This window comes from Cyprinodon variegatus, unplaced genomic scaffold, assembly GCF_000732505.1.
Source record: "Cyprinodon variegatus isolate N-32 unplaced genomic scaffold, C_variegatus-1.0 Scaffold454, whole genome shotgun sequence".
Lineage (NCBI taxonomy): Eukaryota > Metazoa > Chordata > Actinopteri > Cyprinodontiformes > Cyprinodontidae > Cyprinodon > Cyprinodon variegatus.
This window is the reverse complement of record NW_015150907.1, coordinates 588571-611755: the sequence shown is the minus strand read 5'-3', so window position 1 is coordinate 611755 and position 23185 is coordinate 588571. Positions and strand designations below refer to the sequence as shown.

Below are 23185 nucleotides of genomic sequence, written 5' to 3'. Positions count from 1 at the left end.
TAGATAGATAGATAGATAGATAGATAGATAGATAGATAGATAGATAGATAGATAGATAGATAGATAGATAGATAGATAATTCCTAGATTTCATTTCTGACTTCTGAGGAAATACCCACTTAAGAGATTACATGGTTTCTTCTCTTTAGATAAATTCTACTAGATTCTAGTATAATATACTTGAGTTGAACAGAAATTTGACTGCAGCAAGACACGTCTATTTCATTTATTCAAGCTGAACTATTTTATGTGTCCCAAAGGTGTTTATGCCCTGCCTCTGACAGAAAAAGCAAAGACTACAATGAGCTACTTTGCCCAGCTTAGATGTTTTCTCTCCATAGTCGTCATTTGTCAGTCACTCTCTTGAGGTATTCTTATGTTTCAAACAGTACACATGAAAATAGGGCAAGATGGATAAGAAGCCCTCCAAAGCATAAATAGTGAGTTAAAAATCAAGGGATGTCAGCTAGCAAGAGAAAGAACCCTGAGAGACGCAGAGAGGATCTCAGCTGACTTTGGTCTTTTCTCCAATTTTCATCTCTCCCCTTGTTTCCTCCCTGATGTGAAGACTGCCTGCTGTGTATTTGACTGCCTCTGTCTGTGTGGCACTGAGACTGTGTGTGCTCTTAGTGTGCTTAGTTTTGCTACTGAATCTTCATTCCTTCCCAGCAGCTCAGATGCCTTTTGTAGGATGACTTTGTTGAAAAACATGCTTTGATAAAAAATATTTCTTTATTTTATCGTTCTTGATAGATACATAGTGGCCTTAGACTCATTCTAAGTGTTTTAAGAACTAATCTGCAACTTGCAATTTACTGGAGTTCTTATCAATCTAACTGTCATTGTTTTAACTAAAAGACAACACTTAATACAAAAGAATTTTTAATTACACACCTTTACTCTAATACTGACAAATAGAATATGGTTTACCAGATAATAACATAGTCAATTAGTTGGAAATCTGCTTGTGTATCAGCTAATGTCAGTATAAATCCAGCTGTTTTGTAAAGACATCAGAGGTTGATAAAGAACATCAGAGAAACAACAATGTCCCAAAGATCAGACCAGGGATCAGTTGAAAATAGGTTAAGTTGAGTTACCACCTAAATAACCAGACAAGTCCAACTGAGGCATTAATCACCAGTGAGAGATCTCTAGCATGAACAGTGTCAACACCAGTGGTTTCCAACCGTGACCCACTGTCCTTCCAGCTTTAAATATGAAAAATAGGAAAAATGCTTCTTAATTTATTTACAATAGGTGTGCAGCAGCAAGGAAACACCCAAAACATTGGGTGTTAGGTTTAAAAAACCTTGGTCAGATGGACATTATAATCTGGAAGTCGTGGAAAAGTGACAAAACAAAAAAAATAAATAAATAAATAAAAATTAAGTCCTGTTTAAGGTCTGCCACAAGTCATGGATGGGGCACAAGCATTAGAAGGAAGGTGGTCTGGACAACAAAACGTAACTTATTTACCATCACGCGATAACGCTATAACTATAGGTGATGGAAATCTTAAGAAAGTACCAGGTCCTGAATGCACTGTCCCTACTGCAAAATATTATGGAGTCAGCTTCAAGAGAGGGCATTCCAAAAAAGCTGGAGGCTGAAAAACATTTTAGCATTTCATACAAAACCTTGATCCTTTCATATGAAGGACCTGCAGGTTTAATTGCCTATACCCAGTATGCGTAATGCTCTTTTTAAATTTAAAATTGTAACAACTTTTTAAAATCATGAATCACATTCCTTCCTATTTGCTGTTGCTTTGTGTTGATCTTTCCTATAACATCTAATAAAATACACAGAGTGTTAAAAATATATGGTAAAATTGATTTAAAACTGCTGCATTACAAATTTAAGTAACAGTTACTAATTTAGTCCGGTTTATTGTTTTGTCAAATAAATGTTAAGCCTGTCCCATAAACAGCTGTACTTTACTCATGCTTATTCAGAAAAATAAAGCTAATTCATACGTGGCATATAACTTCAGATTTACAATAAACAAAGCAAGCAAAAAACTCTTAAAATTAAATTTTTTTCTCCTTTTTGTGTATCTTTGCATTTCACAGTATACCTCATCACTAACGTATGATGGTGTTCTTGTAATGGCCGAGGCCTTTCGCACCCTACGCCGTCAGAAAATCGACATCAGTCGCCGTGGCAATGCTGGGGACTGCCTTGCTAATCCAGCGGCTCCGTGGAACCAAGGGATAGATATGGAGCGAGCACTGAAGCAGGTTGGGACAAGTTCAAAGGTGTATAGTTAGAAACTTGCTGAAAATTAAAAGACATGCTTAAACTGCTTCACTTTTTTATGCATGGAGTCTTTGATACCTTTCTTCCTTGGTAAAATGCACATTTATGGCCTTTGTAATATTTAGAGGATACTTCAGGTTTTGATTATATGCTAGTGATTTCAAAGGAACACTGCAAATCTGACAAAAAAGAGAACAAGATGTGACGCTCCATGTGAAACATTTATGTTCAATGCTCCGTTTAATAGTCCGATCTGTGGTAGTATCCAGCTGCAGGCTTTGGGCACAGCTGCAGCTGCTCTCCCTGGCTTGGATCCCAAAGCTGGAGCCCACTGGTTTTTATCAGGACTTTGGCAGCCACAGTGAATCAAACTTATGTCGCCAAGAATCTAAATCCAGTTATCTTCAGATGAAAAAACAAACTTTCCTGTGTAATGTGTGTTTCAAACACATTCCAGAATTCAGCAAATTTGATTAAACACTTGTAATAAAAGATGGAGCATTAAAATAAAAGTATATCAAGCTATCACTGATGAACTGAGGCACAACTATGTCTACCATAACAGTAACAGACATGGCTATTTTGTCATATTTTTTTAAATGGCACTTTGAAAGTGGCAGCTTTTTGGTAAAAAATGTGTCAAATTGATAAAAAATAACAGTTTTTTTATTTTAATATTAAAACTATTATTTAATTAGCGCCTATTATTTTAATTTCAGTTGTCCAATTCCACGCTTGAACATAAATTAAAACTTTAACTTGAGTGCCTTTACACATTAAGTATATAATCATCATTTATTCTTGTTCTATTTTGTACAGTTTATGGACATTTCCAAGTCCTGGGTTCTCTGGTTTTTCTTCAGCCCACCACTATGGGTTTTGTTTTGTGTGTATTTTGGTTTATATTTTGGGTTAATATTCTAGTGAAAGACCCTCTGTCCAAAAATATAATTTTATAATTTACTTTGGAAGAGAAATAGTTCTTCAGCATCTCAGATCCTTCATCGTATACAAGTGAAGACTTTTTCTTGCTCACTAGACACACATTGACAGTTTGCTGCTGTCACTGTCACATCCAGAAAAGAGACAAATGGTTGCAATCATAGTCTCATTAACATTCTGCAAACATCAAATGTTTATGAGATTTTGGTAGGAAGGAAAAAGAAGAAGAATAGGCTTTTTCTTCATCCCTAACAACCAGTTGGCATGTAGATGGCATGTGATGGATGTTATAAAGACTGGGTAACTCAAAATGCTACTCTGAAGTTCTGTAGCAAAGAGCTCTGTTTAAATAAAACATCAGGGTCCTCGTTTGGCCTTGTTAGTCCAAGTCCAAGTTATTTTGAACTGTATGACTAGAGCTGTGTGTGTAAAGAACTGCAAACATTATTGGTTATTTTCTTAAAATTATTTCATGAAGAAGAAACATATTAAGGGAAAAGCAGAAACACAAACCATCCCTTCTTTGTTGGCTTGTCCTCATGTCCTACCCATTTTTAGATGTGTGCCTATACTGTAGTTGTTCTTTAAGTAAAGATTAGATTTTTACAAAACATGCATTATGGATTATGGATTTTAATACATCTTTACCAGGGATCCTGGGAGTTGCAGTTTGAGCTGTTTGTTAGCCTCTGTTTGACTTCAGGGGTGGTTGTAAACAAAAAAGGCCTTTTTAATTTTAGTCAGAGAAAGATTTTGTGTAAAAAATGTGATATCTTCTGAGTTATTTACCAATACTTAACATTGTTTCTGCTTCAAATCTAGGTGCGTATCCAAGGCCTTACTGGAAATATCCAGTTTGATCACTATGGACGGCGGGTTAACTATACAATGGACGTGTTCGAACTGAAAAGCAATGGTCCCCGAAAGGTTTGCTCTTATTTGGTGGCATTAAAAGTTTTAGAAAGTTTAACAGATGATTTATCTCATGTTTACTGCAGATACTTGCCTTGTAGGGATAGAGATTATGGATTACCTTATTAAGCTATGCTAAAAGAAAGTGGAAAGACCAAAATCCTTTTTATGGCAAATGTTTGGACAAGAGAAGTTTACTTTATCTGATTTTTGAATGTGTCTGATTTTATGTAGTGAGCATATTTTTTATCCAATTTTTTTATTCCATTCTGTTCAGTTTATTTATATACTGCCAATTCACAACAAAAGTAATCTAAAGGCACTTTACATAGACAATTCAATCACATCATGGAGTCAGATTGGTTCCCAGTTTTCCATCTAAGGAAAATCAGCTGATTACAGCAATCACTCACAGAAATCATTCACAGAAATCATAGGCCTTCATGATTAGCTGCTTTATCTAGATGCCTAAACAAACCACCTATTGTAGCATGGCCTTCATGGGGATTTTAAATGTACACATGTATCTCACATTAAACCAGGGTATATAAAATTGTTCTACTCTTTAACAAAATCTGAAAAAGCAGTAAAGCAGACTGTGGAAAAATTATTTTAAACGCACACAATAAACATAACTAAATGTCATGAATTCAAGAATCTTGATGTTCATATGTCAGTAATATGTTTTTATTTGACATTTATGCCTCACTTCAAATCATGTGTTGCTCTAAAGCAGTGGTTCTCAACCGTTTTTGACTTTTGTACCTCGTTTGGAATTTTGGCTAACCATGAGTACCCCTCTCAGTCAAAAGTATTGATGACTGCCCATAAGTGGAAAGAACCATACTTTTTGTGGCACAAAAATAACTCATTATAAAATTAAAAAAGTATTTTATTTAATATTTTTTAACGTGAGCATTTAATCATTTTGCATGCTAATTATTCCAACTGAAATAAAAAAAAAAAAAACTAAAAAAACATGAAATATGTTGCCCTGAAGCTATGAATCAAAACAATACAAGAAATCTGCCTTCAAAAAACTGGAGCTCCTCTGAGTAGCTTCTCTTTAATCACTTACAAACTTGGTTGGGAACAAAATACTGAACATAGTTTATAGTCAGACAGATTTGAATTGTTTTACTTTGTTTTCATCATTCATGACACCTGAGCTTGCCTTGATCAGATGTGGGAAAACAGCTGCTATAAGGCGTTTCTCTACATTCAGTCTGCTCCTCTGCTTGGTTTGGTGTTTGTTCTCGCTCAAGTTAAACTCAAACATATAACAATAACTTATTGTTTGGTTGAAAAAAAGCTTGTTTTATTTTTTAGTTGGGTCCTCAAAAAGTAGAACACATTCCACTCCTATTTTATTTTATTACCTGAGAAAAAAATATTTTCATGTACCCCTTGCAATGCACTCGCGTACCAAAGGGGTACGAGTACCCCCTGTTGGGAACCATTGCTCTAAAGGGAAATCCACAAGACAAAGGGATACAGCTTATTTTTTAACTCATAGACCTCTTTTTTATATCTCAATTTAGGTTGTTTCATGTTTTTCCATTCTTTATACATTTTCTTTTTAGAAAAGTGAAGTTTTGCTATCTTTCCCCAGATTGGCTACTGGAATGACATCGACAAGCTGGTCTTGGTACAGGATGGAAATGGTCTTTCCAATGACAGCTCAGGGATGGAGAATCGGACGGTTGTTGTGACAACAATTATGGTAAAGTACCCTCTTATTGCCTTTTATTTTTCAACAGTTCGTTTTTTAATTGCATTTTGAGAAAGTTGCCATCTTATTATGATAAACAGCTGTTAAAAACAGAATGTGTGTCAGCATCTCAATTTTTCCTGTTTCTCTCCTGTTAGTATTATTTTACTGAGATAGTCCGAAACTGATTCTGCTACAATTCAAAGATCAAAACTGATTTACAGACTAGGACTGATTTTTATTATTGGTACCCTCGCAAAATAAACAAAGAACATTTTATATATTTTAAATGATTTAACCTAGAATACCTTTATATCCGTTTTTTTTTTTTTTTTTTGGTTGTTTATTGACACAGTTTAATATTCTATTTACTGTAAGACAAGAAAAGGGCATTTGCTTTAACTTTTGGAAGTGATTGTCTTTGCTTTTTCCTGAGACAATTGAATGTTCAAATAGAAACAATTCAGAACTACCTAGTGGTTAAGTGAAGCTCTGTTGTGTCTTGAAGGTTTGCTTGTGTGCTTGGAGGTTTTATAATATATATTTGGATCTATTTTCAGAAAACCTTCAACACTTACCTTGTAGTTCTATTATTAATATAATGATTATAATTAACAAATAATATATTCCTGCTCGCATTCCGTTTCTTAATAGGTGTATAGGGGCCTTAGAAGTTCTAGATTGACCTCAAAATAATAACTTTTTTCTTTCCTACATTACTTTGTTTCATATTCATGCTTATAAAATCTGAGTAATACAAGGATTTACATTTCGTTTAGATAGAAATTCATCACTGTAATGTTTCTATGAATGCGAGCTTCATCACACTAGACACTGGATGAATTCTGGATGTGTTCTTATGTCAGTGTAGTTTCCATTGAGCAATGTCCTGTAAGGTTTTGTTATGTGTTTTTTTTGAGTTATAGTAATAAGACGGGGGCAACACAGTTCTTTAATAAACTAAATCACATTTATTTACTTTACTTCAACTTTCTCTATTGCTGTACAGATCACAACACATTTGAAATCGATTTCAGTTTTAAAGAAAGATTCTTGTGGCACTGTGTTTTTTTTTTTTTATGATAAGCCACTCAAAAGGAAAGAGAGAGATTGGGATGCAATGTAGTATGATTTTATCATCAGCTATTTTTGATCCAAGAAAAGGTGTGATAAAAAATAACAGAATTGGCTGATGATGTGTCCAGGATGTGCAAATGGTCCAAATAGACAGTAGAGATTGGCACTTCTACCATCTATAGGACGGATCGAAATTGCAGGGACAAAACTGTCTTAAACTTCAGGCAGATATATAATTTCTTAGACAAAAATAGCTAAGCCAAATTTATTTTCTCTCCGATTTTTACAAACAGGGAGCAGGTCCTCCATTTGCTCCCTTGTTCAGTACTCTATGATATCAATAGAATTTTCACAAATTGAAAAGACCAGTGTGCATCAAGGACTATTACAGAACTCCCCAATATTTTTTTTTGTGTCATTTTTTTGTTGTTTTATCCACAGCCATTATTGAGTTTTTCAGCTATTTAGAACCACAGATCTTAAACTGAGCTTTTCACCCTAGGGATCCTTCCAGATGTTTTCTGTACATAGATTCAGGGTTTCCTTTGTCAGATGCAGAAAAGCAAGCTAAAAAACAAAACTGTGCCCCCTTGTTTGGAAATTGTCTACAGTTCAATGCACATCATACTTTTTAAATTTATGACAGCAGAGGTCGCAGAAATTTGAAGCTGATTGAAGATGATCATGCGATCTTTACTCTACGTAAGGATTTCTATTCTTTGTTATGAAATCTTCAGAAACCTCTCATCTCTCCTATCTTTCGCTTGTTGTGATTCATATTAAACCCTTCCAAACAACCCAGCAGAATGTTTATTCCCCAAACAGCTTGGTTAAACACAGTTTAAAAGATCCAACAAAAAAAGCTAATGTTTTATTGTAATATACAGTATGTAAACTTTTATTAACATAATCTCTGCTTTTAGGAGCAATAAAGTTTTGTTTCAGGCGGCTGCAAAGATACCAACAAACTTGTCTGTGCCTTTACACCTAAGTTTAGCAATGTGTAAAGAAAGCCCTGGTGCCTCACTGGCTAAAGGAGGGGATAAATCTATATCAATAGAAGAAAGGTTATCATAATGCAGTGGGGGCTTAACTTTAAGTCCAACAATATGAGACTGAGACTTTAGGACTTAAGATGAAGGGACAGTCAGCTTGCATCACTTCTACTACACAGAATAAAAACAGTAAAGATCTAAAGTGCATTAGAAATAGGACACCAGTGATCAGCTTTCACCTAAATGTATGTTGGAAGGATAGGCCAACTGAAATCCTACCAGTGGGAAAAAAGAACTGAATTACAGATCGAGAATACCTGATCCTTGCAGTGAAACAATTGAGGTTTATGTCTATAACATCAGGAAGGATGCAAGGTAACATTTTACAAAAAGTCCCAGAGAGCCAGGTTATGTTGTGTTATTATAGGTGTCATTTATTTGGAAAATATCCACTTTAGTTAGCTGTCTGGTTAAATAAGTTGATGAATGAACCAAGCATCAATTTTGCCCTCTCCTTACAAAGTTCATATGGGACGCACATCAAGGAGAGTCCGGTGTATAGTATCTTCAGGGAAAACCATTTTTGTTTGACTGCTACTACAACAGACATGTTATTATTGTCCTGCTTTGGTTTAACATTAGTCCTTCTGCTACTCTGTCCTTTCTAACACCTTTCTGTCTTTTAATGGTTTGGTTCTAACATAATAAACATTAACACAAATAACTTGCTTTAATTCTTGTTGTATGGTTTTATTTGGTGTTTTTGTGAGACATTTCAGCTGTAGGATCAAAGTGCGCAGCCAGGCATTTTTCATCATGCAGTGTCTCAGTAGTTACCATTGTAATGAACTTACACAGTAAATGTTTTTGAGATTTCTTTGGAATCGTAATATAGTATGTTCTAAGGTACACACAGTGGGATGGATAATAGCTAGATGTAAAATGCATCCAGACAATGCACACTTGATATCCTAAACCTTTAAGTACAATGGTATCAATGAAAATTGGAAGTGCAGTGACCTCATGTTTAACATGTAATGAACAGCGATAGTGTGGGTCTGGTGGGTCAGGAAACATTTGTGATCCCTGAAAATTTGTTCCCCCATAATTCTCCAAGTTCCAAAGTCTCCTACATAGTTAAATCATCCATCATGCACCATTATGCATGGGCGGCTTGGCAGTATTTAAATGTTTACAGCAATTCATTTGAACTTCTCACACTTTGTTACATATATATATATATATATCTTTGGTATGACTCACCCTGTTGATCATGGGAGCAATTGTTACTGCAGCTTTTATGGAAAGCCAAAACCAGTTCTAACCAGTTCATTTCTGACCCTGTAGCGTTGTTTTGTGGAGTGCCCAATGGTTCTGTGTTGGGACCTCTTCTCTTTCTGTTATGAGTTCATTTCCTTGGTAATATTTTCAGGGGTTTCCTGAGGTCCACAATCATCTTTTTGCAGATTATTTTCAGCTCTATTGCTCCTTTAATTCAACTGATATTCAAAAATTGGACTCGAAAGATCTTTGAAACCTTGGAAAAATTAAGCAATGGCTAACTCTCTGCTGTTCAACCTTGACAAGAATGAGATGCGTGGGATTTCTCCTGATAATGTCATTCCAGAAATCAATCAGTATCCGTGCAACCTGAGCTTATCTATTGAATCAAGCCTTAGAAATCTGGGGGTTATCTTTGATAGAGCGATGTCACTTTATTTTTTTTTATGATTATCTAGAGTTGATCATTCATGCTTTTATGTCTTCTGATTTAGAGTATTGTAAAACCCTTTTCTTTTTCCTAAATAAAGAGGCGCTGCCCTGTCTGCAGAGGGACTAAAAGGCAGCAGCTAGGGTGAGAGGGGACCATACTACCCTCATATTAAAATCTCTTCATTGGCTCCAAGTGATTTTTTGCCTAAATTTTAAAATCTGGGTGCTGACTTTTAAAGCTCTCCATGGTTGGGTGCCTTCATACATTACAGCTTTGTTGTGTCGCTATATCCCTTTTAGGAGGTTGAGGTCATTAGATAAGAATCTTCTCATGATTCCTTATACCGTTCCAAGACTAGAGGAGATCGCTCCCTCTGAGCATCAGTACTGGGAAGGAACCTGTGAAATAATCTCTGAGCATATTGAATTAAACCACAGGCAGTGCAGGAAGATAATCTAGCTACTCTAAGTTTGCAAAGCAATAGATTTCTCTGTGTGTGTAGTTTATACAAAGCTGGTAGTGGATACATAAGGGAGAATATTTAATTAGTATTAGATTAAGGGTCCTGTTTTCATATAAAAGCTATTCAAGATTTATTTTGCTGAATAATTTACACAGTATATAGTTTTCATTGAAGATGTATATTGTTTCAAACAAATTGAGATGATACTCAACACATTGATGTGACTAATAAAATACAATGAACTTCAAAAGCTATGGCTAGTTTAACAAGACACTTTGCTTAAAAATTGTCAGACAATCAAACTGATCCCTTATATTTCTGTGAAAAGTTTTGACAGATTCAGACCCTAAAATTAATTGGTAGAAATACCATGGAGGGCGCTGCATGGAGACTTGTTAGCAGCAATAAAAAATCAGATTGGGGATGATGAGTTATATGAGCTGGAAAGAGCTGCCAGAGCACAGCCAGGAGGAGGTGGCACTTGTTCAGTTGGAAGATTAAGCTAATGTCTCATTAGTAGGCAAATCTAAAACTGACCTCAGATCACCATTTAGAAATGACCCCCGTCCAGACTGCTCTAATGGCTTTCACATAGAAACAGCTTCTCCAGCCATTTTAATTATTCCTCTTTTCTCGTATAAACAAAATAAAGGGCTACTTGTTGGATGTGCTCAAATCCTCTGGTTATATTATATTAGTCTTGATTCAAATAGGCATGCAAAATGATGCAAGGTAACACAACTCAAAAGGCTAATTTTAGAGAGCTGAAAAACATGTACAGATGACTGAGCTTTGCTATTAAGTATTTGTTCCAAGTCTTGTATAGTGTAATTACAAATGTAACAAATATCTATTTTCAAATTCTGCAAATACTCATCCACAAAAACCTATGAAAACATAATGTAGCAAGATTAATAATAAGATTATTACATTATTAATAAGATTCACAGGTTTTGTTGGGGGTAGAGGGTATAAACTTTTCAGAGCTTTTTAGTTAATCCACAAGCTGTTAGTTCAACTAAGTCCAGTGGATTGGAAAGACTTTACATTTTATCAGTCAATTAAATTTAAATGCAAACTTTGGTTTTATCGGCATAAGATGCAGTGGAATATCAAAAAGAACCATATAATAGTAAATCTCAATTTCACATTGTGTTATGTAACGACTACAAAAATATCTTTTTATGGTTTTACTTTTGTTTGTTGCAGTTTTATATACCGGTACGTATACATAAAGTGCAATATAAATAATATAATTGTTATTTTCTTAATAATTCTTATCATCACTACCGCCAATAAAATCAGGATTTTGACTCATTGAAGAACAGGCTCTTAGTCTGCTGCATTCACAAAAAATATATATTTGGTCTCATCTGAACAAAGAGACTTCTTGCATATTTGTGGTTTCCTCTACAGTACATGACTTGAGACAAAATATACCTAACTGCCTAGTTTCAACAATGGCATTCATTCACTCAGTCTTCTTTAAACGCAATATTTGTATCTACTGTATTAATAAATGTCATGTTAGCAGTATTGGTCTACGGTTGTGGATCTCTGCTGCTCTTTATCTCTTGAGGCCATCAACAACAGCTGAATTTCTTTGGAACTGAATCAGTCTCAAAAAGGTTAACAAAGAGTACAGCAAGAATTCTGTGCATCACAAAGAATACTCAAGCGTACATTAAGATTTGTAAGTGTACAACAGAATTCCCAAATGTATATCACAAAAATAAGTAAATTCATACCCATCTATCCATTCATCCATCCATCCATTATTTGACACTCTTGTCCCAAGTGGGGTTGCGAGGGGTGCTGGTGCCTATCTCCAGCTGTCAATGGGCGAGAGGCGGGGTACACTCTGGACAGGTCAAATACATACCCAAATATGCAAAAAAACTTCCCAAATTTAATATCAGCTTTTCTGTGCTTTTGACTTTTGGGACTTACTTACTGTGAGTTGATTTACAAATGAGATGATGCATTCATGGTTGGAGAAAGGTCCAGATATCAGATATTTACAAATGTAATTGTGTGCTCAAGGAAGAACTGGAGGAAAGCTTGGAGATCTGATCATTACCTATTGCTTCACAAGACAATCCCAGCTGACCCTCACAAAAAGAACCAATGCATTTAGATTAGTTTATTTCAGCAGTAAGGTCTAAACATTTACATTGTTTCAAAGCCAGTAAATGTAATGTAATGTAATTTTAATGTAAACGGATATATTTGATATAATATTTATTGTCAGTAAATTGGTTAGTACTCAGATATCCAGGCTTTTTTCCAGCCACAAGCGCATCGTTTCCTTTACAAACTGTCCTCCAGTAACAAAGTCTTGAATGTACCAGGAAAACTTGTTAGTGACCTTGTGTTGATCAACGTGTCTCCAGCTTACGATTCGACCATGTGTGTTTGTAAATTTGGATGTTAATAGTGAAGTTTGAATAATGTAAAAATCTGAGAAACTGTTAAAGAATTGCAAATGCTGAGGTATTTATATATCATATGATACACAATAGTAAATTTTGTTGTACACTTTCAGATCACGTTGTTTACTTGTGGATCTTATTTAATGCATAGAAAGCTAACTGTATGCTTTGTGAAGCTTTTGAGACAAATTAAGCTCAATAGATTTCACGGCGGGAATAAAACACAGGGGAACTGTAATCACAAATTGAATACAGAATATTTATAAAAAAAAATATATGTTTTCGGGTTAAATAGTAAAGTAGAATAATAAAAATGCAAGCAACACTCTTGAGTTTTTATTTGTAATAAAAATAAGCAGTTTTAGCCATGGGTTATTTCTCTTCTGATGCACAACTTTGTAATGTTTAAACAGTATTCCAGTTAAATACATTTATTTGTGGCTGCAATGTGGTTGTTCTGTGACGTGTTAATAATTTTGATGGGTTTATAAGACACAGTGCTTTATATCCATAAATGGAATTGGCCAAAATAAATAGAGAGATTGTATGTTATGTTTTTAAAAGCTTTGGATTTTTATGTGATTAGTCCTGTAGTGTCGGTGTTCAGATGGCTATAGAAATCTTTTTTATTCATGAGAGAGAATGTGTGACAGGTTTGTCCCCTTTGTATTGCTGTCCCACATCTGTCTTATTTTTCTACTTTTACTTCCATCTGTGTAGTTTTCTATTTAACTCATCTCTTACAACTCCCACACCCTGTGTTTATGCTTCCATACTTCCCCCCCACCATATTTCTCTGTGGATGACCTTAGCAAGCCTTGACTAACAATTAGCTCAGCCACCTCCTCCTCTTTGCAGCCTCTGATGAAGAAGCCTCTGCTGCGACACTGAACCTGAGTCTGCAGAAAAGCACCGGGAATCAAACAGAAAGCCTCTGCAAAGACCCAACCAGACTGATTCTGAACCTGCACAGAGACTTTTTTTTGTACTTTTTTTTTTGTAGAATCACTGTTTTACTTTGTACCAGTCACAGAGCATACAAAGCAAAGTCACCTGGGTATTTTAGCTATATTCCTCTCATTACTAAAATCTCAGTTGGGTGATAGTTTTCTGTTGACTCTGTTAAAGTTTGATAGTGTGCTGCACAATATCAACTAGCTGCATTTTTATCTCAGATTTTTAGCTATGTGTTTGTTTGTTTTTTAACCAAAGCATTCACCAATTAGTTACCTGTTTTGCCATAAAATAAATTCCAACAAATGTGTATCCCAGAAGTATTTTTTTTTCTTGTTAGTTTTTCAGAGAAATGGTGCAAAGTGAGTTTAAAGGACTCATTGTCTGTCCTCCAGTCTGTATCCTTCACCTTGTGATGCAACTCTCCTTCCATCTTCATTTTTCTGCTCTGTCACTCTGTAAATCTATTCAGTCATGCCTGCTCAGTCAACTTACCTCTTCTGTTTTTGAGTTCCCCCAAGACTTGACCTGAATAGAAACACCAAAATGGAGGCAAAAATAGGAAAACAGAAAGTTCCGATGCTGCTTTACAATAGAAGTCATGTACGTTGACAGATATTTTGCTGTGTTATACTTTACAATGCATCTGCTTATAGACTAACACTGAACAAAGTGAATCAGAAGGCCAAACTATGTGTATAATATGCATTGTAGTAAGAAAGTAAAAAATTAGATATTTTTTTATGTTTATTTTTCATGTACAATCATACTTTTACATCTGTTAATAGAAAGACAGATTTTTTGGTGCCCAACTAAATACAATATTAGATACTATACATGAAAAGTAAAATGTGTAACACATTAAAGCTTGCTTACTGCCCAAAGTAAAATACATGATTTTAATTGTTGGGTCTCTTTGTTAAAAAAAATGGATTAAAACATGGCACAGTTGTGATCGCCACAAAAAAATGTATATGTGATCAATGATACCGCTGTATGTGATTACTGTTCAAACACAGTATATGAACAGTGAGGTGATGCTAGCTCTAGTTCAATGATACTATATCAGAATGCTGTCCTACAAGACCCGTGTTCTGCACCTAATAGACCGGTTACTGCTTAAACGCACCTAAATCAATAAGTAGGTCTTTCGCAGGACGCTGCATAACCTGACTTGAACTGAGAAGATACAAAATTGAGCCATTTGATTGAGATTTCTTGAAGTTGCAGGATACTATCAAGGACTTAAGTTGAAAATTCATACTTTAGTGTGTTTAAGCAGTGGTGGTTTACATTCCTTTTCTCTTGCATTTTTTTTTTTTAGTATTCTGGTAAAAGAAGACATTTTTTTTTCTGGGTTGTAGGGGCTCTGTAACAAATAAAAATTTAAATCCACACTAAAACAGAAAAAAAGGAAACATCAGTTTACTATATAGAATCAAATGAAACAATCCAATCAATCGCAGTATTGTATTTAAGCACAGCTAAACCCAATGTCACAGAACTAGAGCAGCAGATTTAAGGTAGACTACTTTCAGCATCTAGGAGTGGAGTTCAACATCTGCTGCTTAAAAACCCAGATGCTTAAAAACCCTAGTGGAGTAACCACACTCTCATGCTTTGAGCTGCTTGGTTTCCCTTGTATAAACGTGGTTTAGCTTTAAAGTTCATCCCTTTTAAAATTAAACTGACATAGTAGTTTCTAACAATTTTTTATGAAACTTTGTTTGATAAAGTCACACTGTTTTACAATTGTCATTTGGGAAATTCTACACCCTGTCATTGCAAACTTAAACCTATTTCATTTCAATCATAATCCTTAGTCCTGTAGAAAAGTAGCGAAGATTACAATCTTACATATTCTGCTTCGGTGTTTCTTAATATTTAGAATGCTGCACAGTAATAACCTTACAAAGCCTGTGGCATTTTCATGCGATAAGAGGCGAAAATCTTCAGTGTAGAAAATCCTTCATCACATGTAACCTAATGATAAAGATATCATACCACCCGAACATCTTTATGCACTTTTTAATTCTCCAATACAGATTTCCTCTGCTACATTGCACGGCCACTCTTACATAATCTAACAGAGGTAATCTGAGACCTGCATGGAATTTGAGTATATTCTACACCTATATTCAAACTGAAAAACATTTTAGAGCATGACAGTGTCAGTGTCATTCAATACAGGGATGTTATTGAGAACAGGATTTTATAATCAGATGTATTCAATGGGATATGGAATATTGACACTGTAAAGAAAATGTCTTTGATGGTCAACAGAAAAAAAGTTGTTTAAACTGCAAAAGATCCAAAAATCAATCCATTATTAAGACTTTCTGGTTCATTTTGGTTTGGTTTTTGCATCAACCTGGTCTTCAGGACATGCATTTGCAGTTTCAAAAGCTCATATGATATATGCACAGCATAAAAGAGGGTTCTGTCAATCCGGCAGCACTTCCGGCTGGATAGCAGTCCAAGCACATTTTCCAATGTTTAAAATTCCTTATTGCTTTGTTTCAAAATAGATTCCTATGAAAGCCAAATATCCAGCAGACAATAAGGCTGTCAAACCGTCCAAATATGGAAAGATTATATTCAGTAATTAGAGAAACTGTCTAATAAAGTGAGCATACTGAGAAGTTGATTGACGAAAGCTGTAAGTGACTGAATGCCTGGCATGCCTATCTATGCTTATCTGCATAAATGTCTCCAAGGCTAATTAAATCCCCTGGCAAGTGAGCACAATTTAACATGACAATCTGGCTTTTTAAAATGCTGAATTGATGGAGGATCTGGTTGGCAGGTTGAATGGATAACTGGACAGAGGCAGGTTTGGTGTTTATTGGAAGGCCAACTGGACTGGATAACAACTTCTATCCATCTTTTTAGCTCCCGTCGGAATGTGTTCCGTCTCTTATCAGCCCATACCATTTGCTTCAACAGAGCTTGGTTGCCTTTTTAACCCGGCCATTCTCTCTCTTAAGGCCTGTTTTTTATGTGATCTCCTTTGTTGCTGGGCTTTCTTTCTCCAGATTTTTTAAGATATATTCTTTCTTCAAACTGTTATAAAACACCTCTTTCTGTATCTTTTTTTCTTCTTTTTCTAAAAGTAAATTTGGTTTAAATTTTTTGATCGTCCATCCTCAAAGTTTTAAGAGAGCATATGCGTTTAAAAAAATGTTTTTATCATTTTTCTTCAATGTCCTCTATCAGCCTTCTTTAACTTTGGCCGTACTACTTCTCATCTTGTATTCTCTTTTCTCTGCTTATTAAAGGCCTCACACTGAATAACGATGCCAGTTTGAGCGCCCCATAGATTACATTTTCCACTCAATAGCATCACATCAATTCACTTCAATCAGTCATACAGAAAAAAAAAATCTGAGAACAAAACTAAAGCAAAGGATGTAGAGGGTTTGCAGATAACTGGTCTTGACTCTAACATTTTTTTCCTTTCATATCAGTTTTATACATAAATCTTTAAAATTTCTTACATTTCTCCAACTGAAAAGTATTTCCCAAGTCTAATTATGAAAATTCACCTAGTTGCTCTTACATATTTCAAAGAAATCAAGATTATATTTTTTATCATCAAACCTCATTCCATTAGAATATTAACTTATACTGTAGCTTTTATTTGATCATTTATTTAAATCCTTATTCACTTGTTGGAATTAGGCAAACTAATTGTGTATATATATATATATATATATATATATATATATATATATATATATATATATATTACTACAAAAATAATATTTATCAATTGTAAAACTCACGTCTTCCAGCTCAAGATGGTCATGAGATCATTAATAATTTTACTTTAGCTGGTCTATTAGCAAGCTTATTTTTGCAAACCCTGTATCCCAAATCTGATTTTTTTAAAATAAATAAAAACAGACATGTTAATGACAAAATTCTTTTTTTTTTTCACATGTCAAACATTTTACGTAAGAAAAACATATATCTTAAGACAAGAAATAGTGGGACAGCAGTTTAACTTTGGTTAAATGCATGACAAAATCCAGCAGAGTTTGATGACACTCCCTCTAGTTTTACAGGCGTTTTTTTTTTTTTTTTTTTTTACAAATGAAAGTCATAAAATATTTTTTAAAAAGTGATTACATGGCGAGGTATTAGCAATCCCTATCAGGAATAAAATAAACTGATCTTTCTTGTTTCTGTTGGGGTTTCTCTCTGTAACATTGTTTTGATCTTGCAGTATGTCTGGCTTTAAGCTAAACTTGTTTATATGTAATTAGATTTTTCCTGCTTGAGGATCCACTGGATGATTCAATAAAGATCTTTGTCAGTGGAATTTCACTGCTCATTTGACCCCTTTTTAAACATATTAGAGGGTAATTCTTCATTGATTAATCTGCACTTGTTTGGAATGTGAAACAATTTCCTGAATGAACTATTCAATCCACAGCATGTTATCTATTTCTGTGTGTTTTATTACCCTCATAAACTGTTTCATGGTTTAGGAGTGTTGGGTATTGCAAAGGCCTGTTTGTTTAATTAGATGAGATTAGTCTCTTGATTAAAATGGGCTTGATAAGATTTTAATAGGCTTGCTTTCATGTGGATTACAGTGTGAAAGCCTCAAGCTTAACAACATACAGTAACTCAGTGCTCCTGAAAGATGTGCTTGTAATTTACAAGTCTAAGTCTTTACTCTTTATAAAACTTTTCATGCAGTGATGTTTGTCTTTGTTTATTTCTCTTTTCCTCTAATCTTTACCTGCATGTACAAAAAAACTGTCAACCTATTACTGCACATGTGAGTGCACTTTTCTCTGTAGCTTTTCTCCTGTCATTTTGTCTTCCCATGTTTCTAGTCTGAGAGCAGTGTAAATGATCCAAAGATCATGTGATGGAAATGACAGGAACTAAAGATGTGAAGCATCTGTCTTATAAAAAAAAAAAAAATGTCTAATTTAAACTCAGATTAATAATCTACTCAGTTTAGGTATCAATTGCAGTAGCTTTTTCATCCATTTTTTTTTTCAGAGATACACCAAATTTAATCATATCCTTCCCTTAATTCTTTACAACATTGACATTTAAATATATACATTTTTCTAAGTGTGTTTTTTTTGTCCACATGTGCACACTTTAACATTGCTTTTCTGGCTACCTTTTCTTTTGTTTTGATGCATTCCTCCAAACAGCTGTCTTTCTCCCCTTATGCTGATCTTTTTTTAGGAAGGTCCATATGTGATGCTGAAGAAGAACTGGGAGCTTTACGAGGGTAATGACCAATATGAGGGATACTGCGTGGACTTGGCTTCAGAAATTGCTAAACACATCGGAATCAAGTACAAGATCTCGATTGTTCCCGATGGAAAATATGGTGCCAGAGACCCGGAGACTAAAATTTGGAATGGAATGGTGGGAGAGCTTGTTTATGGGGTAAGGATGACAATAAGACAACTTTATCCTGAATTCATTCTTAAAATAACAAAAATCTATCACTGTTGTTTTAATGAAATACATTGTATTAAAGCGCATTTTCATAAATCCAAATATTACTGAAAGGGTTTTTTCAGCATCCATCCTTCCATCCATTTACTTTCACGCTTATCTCGGGTGGGGTTACAAGGGGTGCTGGTGCCTATGTTCAGCTGTCAATGGGCGAGAGGCGGGGTACACCCTGGACAGGTCGCCAGTCCATCGCAGGGCAACACAGAGACAAACAGGACAAACAACCAGTCACACACACACTCACACCTAAGGACAATTTAGAGAAACCAATTAACATAACAGGCATGTTTTTGGACTGTGGGAGGAGTACCCGGAGAGAGCCCATGCATGCTCAGGGAGAACATGCAAACTCCACACAGAAAGACCTCCTGCTGGGAATCGAACCCAGAATCGTCTTGCTGCAACGCAGCAGTGCTACCCACTACACAGCCCGTTTTTTCAGCAGTTTCATTCAAAACGTAATGCTCATATATACAGTATAGCCATTATGCACAGAATTTTATATTTTAACCTATTATATTTTTCAATCCCCAGTTGCAGCCAGTGTTATAAGATCCATGCACCAACCTTTGTTTCAGTATTATCACCTAGTCGTCCACGTTAAGCCACTACAGATCAAGAGAAGCATACTCACTCACCTATGCTTAGCTGAAAAGGATGGAACATTTGCTTAGGGTGACAAAGTCCTGTTTTTAGATTAAACACATTTTGCATCTCATTTGAAAAATCAAGGTCAAAAAGTCTACAGTTTAGAGGCAAACAATGTGATTTGCTTGAGGTGAAAAGGAAAGTATTTACTGGGGTGACAGTTGAGAGTGCCGGGGTCCGTCCTGAAATCGGAGGGTGGCTAGTTAAAAACCCAACTCAATCCATTTCAGTCGTTGTGTCTGTGGGCAACACACTTAACTAGCATTGCCTACTAATGGGGTCAGAGGAGTTGGTGGCACCTGTGGGTGGCAGTATTACCTCTATCAGAGCGCCCCGAGGCAGCTGTGGCTAAAATGCAGCTCACCACTATCAGTGTGGGAATTTGTGTGTGAATGGGTAAATGACCGAATGTTGTGCTCAGCTATTTAAAGTCCTATGACTTGAAAGAGCGGCATATAAGCACAGGTCATATAAGAGTTGCTGGTGATTTGGGGAAAACATGTCATCTGTTGTTGTTGGTTCACTTCTTTTTTCCAAAAGTCAACATAACCATCAACCAGAAAATAATTTTGAGCTGCAGATGCTTCCTTGACAAGTATCACTGAGAATGTGACCTATCCAGGTGGTCGTATCGCCAATAAACAAAAGATTGTGGTACTTGATTAGCTAGTGAAGTGACTTGACTTAAACCATACAGAGAATCTACATAGCATTGTCAAGATGAAGATAAGAGGTAAAAATGCAGAATGGTATTGCTAAAACAACCTGGCCATCCTTAACACCTTAGCAGCACCAAATTATTTGATTGCCTCAGAGCTAAAGGAGCCAGACCAAGTGCTTAAAACAATTCTGTATATTATGTGGATTGATTTTTAAGTAGAATGCCTTTTAAGAATTGAACATTGTTTTTATTCATCCTACGTATAGAATTGCAATTCTCTCAATATTAATTTATTTTGCAAACATGAAGAGGATGGCTTTGATATCAGCACCAGTATGGGACAGGATCATTTCAAACATGTTAACCTTGGTACAAATATCTCTTTCATATATAAGAGAAAAATGCAAAAAAAAACATAAAGAAAAAAATCATTGCAGTACATTAACTTGTCTCAATGCTTCTGTATCCTTAGTAACCATGTTCAGTTCCCACAGAGATGCTGTGTCATGGAGTGGTTATTTATAACTGGGGGTTTTGCCAAGCTCGTTAATTACGCCTTTGATTTCACATAGCTGCTGAAATGTCAGCTCTACTGACATGAGGCAGACATTGTCAGTTGTTATTGTTTAGGAGAGTGAAAGCACAGAAGGGGTTTCAGAACAGTAGCTGAATCAATTACCCTCCACAACTCTAAATGAAAGGTACCTTAACGCCTTTGTATGGATTTATCTGTTCTAAATCAAACCACGGCTGCACAGTGCTGCACTTTGTAGCACTGTTGCCTTTTGGGTTCGATTCCTGGTGCAGGTTCTTTCTGTATGGAGTTTGCACGTTCTCCAATTACTTCAGCTTACTCCTACTGTCCAAAAAGATGACTGTTCTTAGGTGTGAGTGTGTATGTGCATGGTTGTGTGTCCCTGTATTGCTGTGCAATGCTGGCCACCTGCCCATAGACTGGTGGAAATAGGCACCAGTCCCTCCATGACCCTGACAGATCTAGCGGGAGAAGATTGATGGATGGATGAATCCGCGCCAGACATTCACTCTCCTTTAAAAGGACTCTCAAACACTGTACTTCAGCTAAAATATACACATATATTTTCTTGTAAATTCATTGATTTGAGATTTAAGGGAATTACGTTAGAGATAGGGTGAGGAGCTCGGTGAGGAGTTCGGTCATCTGGGAAAGGCTTATAGAGACTTTTCTCCACCACATCAGGAGGAGTTAACAGATGTAGCTAGGACATCTGTTTTGGATGCTCCCTGAACGCCTTCCTCAGGACGTGTTCCAGCGACGTCCCACTGTGAGAAGGCCCGGAGGACAGCTCAGGGACTATGTCTCTCGGCTGGTCCTGGATCACCTTGAGCTTCCTTTGGAGAAGCTAAAGGAGATTTTTGGGGAAAGGGAAGTCTATGAGTCTCTTCTCAGACTGCTGCCCCCTCAACCATCTAACGCAAAAGTGGAGACAATCAGTATAGACACTTTCACATGCCTTTAACATTTCTTTACAGGTTCTGTGATGTATGTTCTCTAGTGGCTGCTGATGTTATATTGATTTTCTTAGAATAAATATGCCAAAATACTTAATACTTTAGTTGTACAAACACTTTGCCTTTACTGCAAAAGCAAACAGTATCGGAATTTGTGCTGCCAGTGCAAATGTCTATTAATGTTAGCCTATTATTATTTTTTAAAGTGAAAATATGTTTACATGCACACAGAATCTCTTTCCGTCATATGCTATTAAAACAATGCCTAGTTAGTGGTCACAATACTGCCAAACTTATTGCAAGTGAGTTTGTTGCTGACCTTCAAACGTGCAAAAAAACCCACATCAAATACAGTAAGGCCACAGTTGAGTTTCAGATTTGTAAAATCACTTTGCATGTGGTAAATATTTCAGTTTTCATGTCCCCCACCCATCAATTTGCATTGTTTGGTCATTAAATATGATCTATATGCATATTGATGATGGCAGAAAAAAGTTTGCCTATCAAGTTGTGTGCACAAATTTCCCTTTCCTCAACTTTGAAGATCTACTCTGCATGTGCAAACAAATATGCACTAGTTTTTAAGATGCACAAACCTTTTGAAGATCAGGCCCTTGGTGTTTTGTCGCTGTTTTGTAGATGAAGGTATGCCTACAGTGCCAATGCCATGAAAAACAGGTGATATGTTTGTGCCTTTGAGCCAAGATTCACTTGTCCCCTCTGTTTCCAGGCAAACATAGCAAGAGCAATAATGACAATGTTCTCTGCCTTTTGAATTCTTAACATTTATTTAAATAAATGTATATCAATATGTGTGGACAGTACAGCAAAACCTCACATCAGAATGTGTGCAAAAAGCTCCAAGAGTTTTTTGCGGTTTTTTCGGTCCACTATAATTAAATAAAACCTGCTTTTATTTCCAGGTTCATAACTAGAAAATTGTCTGGATTAACGTTTATGCATGTTTGAAACCCAGAGATAACTGAATTTGCTGGACTTTATTTGAACAGATCCTGAACTCTTTGTGGAAGAGTTTCTTGATATGAAGGGGAAAGCCGTTTTTCTTTTTACATGTTATGAATGCTGGCGTACCATAAATGATAAATTATGAACAGTTTAGTTTGTGCCTTAAAGTCGTTGCCCATTGGAAGACGTTACTTGGATATAACCTAACGGAATATCTTCAGAACAGCTCCAAATGACAAAAAACTCATATGAGTGAGTAGAACATGATGCAATAACTTAAAATCAAGGGCCCAATGTAAAAAAAAATAGGCGTTCCCCTTTAAGTTTTCTACCACTGACAGTTAGGCCGTACAACACTCTGAGGCATCAAGATAATATGAACTTCAGCAGTATGTGCTATTCTGCAGTTTTAAGAGCAGGGTTCAGGCACATGAGGATGAATGTTATAGGGTTTGAAGTCATTGT

The 23185-nt window shown here is 35.7% G+C and overlaps 1 protein-coding gene across 7 annotated transcripts in view; it reads left to right on the top strand.

Annotated features, from left to right (window-relative positions):
* The window catches only part of gria4 (glutamate receptor, ionotropic, AMPA 4), a 170630-nt gene that overhangs the window by 84515 nt on the left and 62930 nt on the right, over positions 1-23185 (top strand). For 6 of the 7 annotated variants that reach the window (XM_015389329.1, XM_015389328.1, XM_015389330.1 and 3 more), the window contains exons 8-11: positions 2075-2242; positions 4026-4130; positions 5728-5838; positions 18676-18882. In XM_015389329.1, the coding sequence (XP_015244815.1) occupies positions 2075-2242; positions 4026-4130; positions 5728-5838; positions 18676-18882 (591 nt within the window). Of the gene's footprint in view, positions 1-2074; positions 2243-4025; positions 4131-5727; positions 5839-13365; positions 13485-18675; positions 18883-23185 lie in introns of those variants that run through there. The other variant, XM_015389335.1, reaches the window with a different exon arrangement.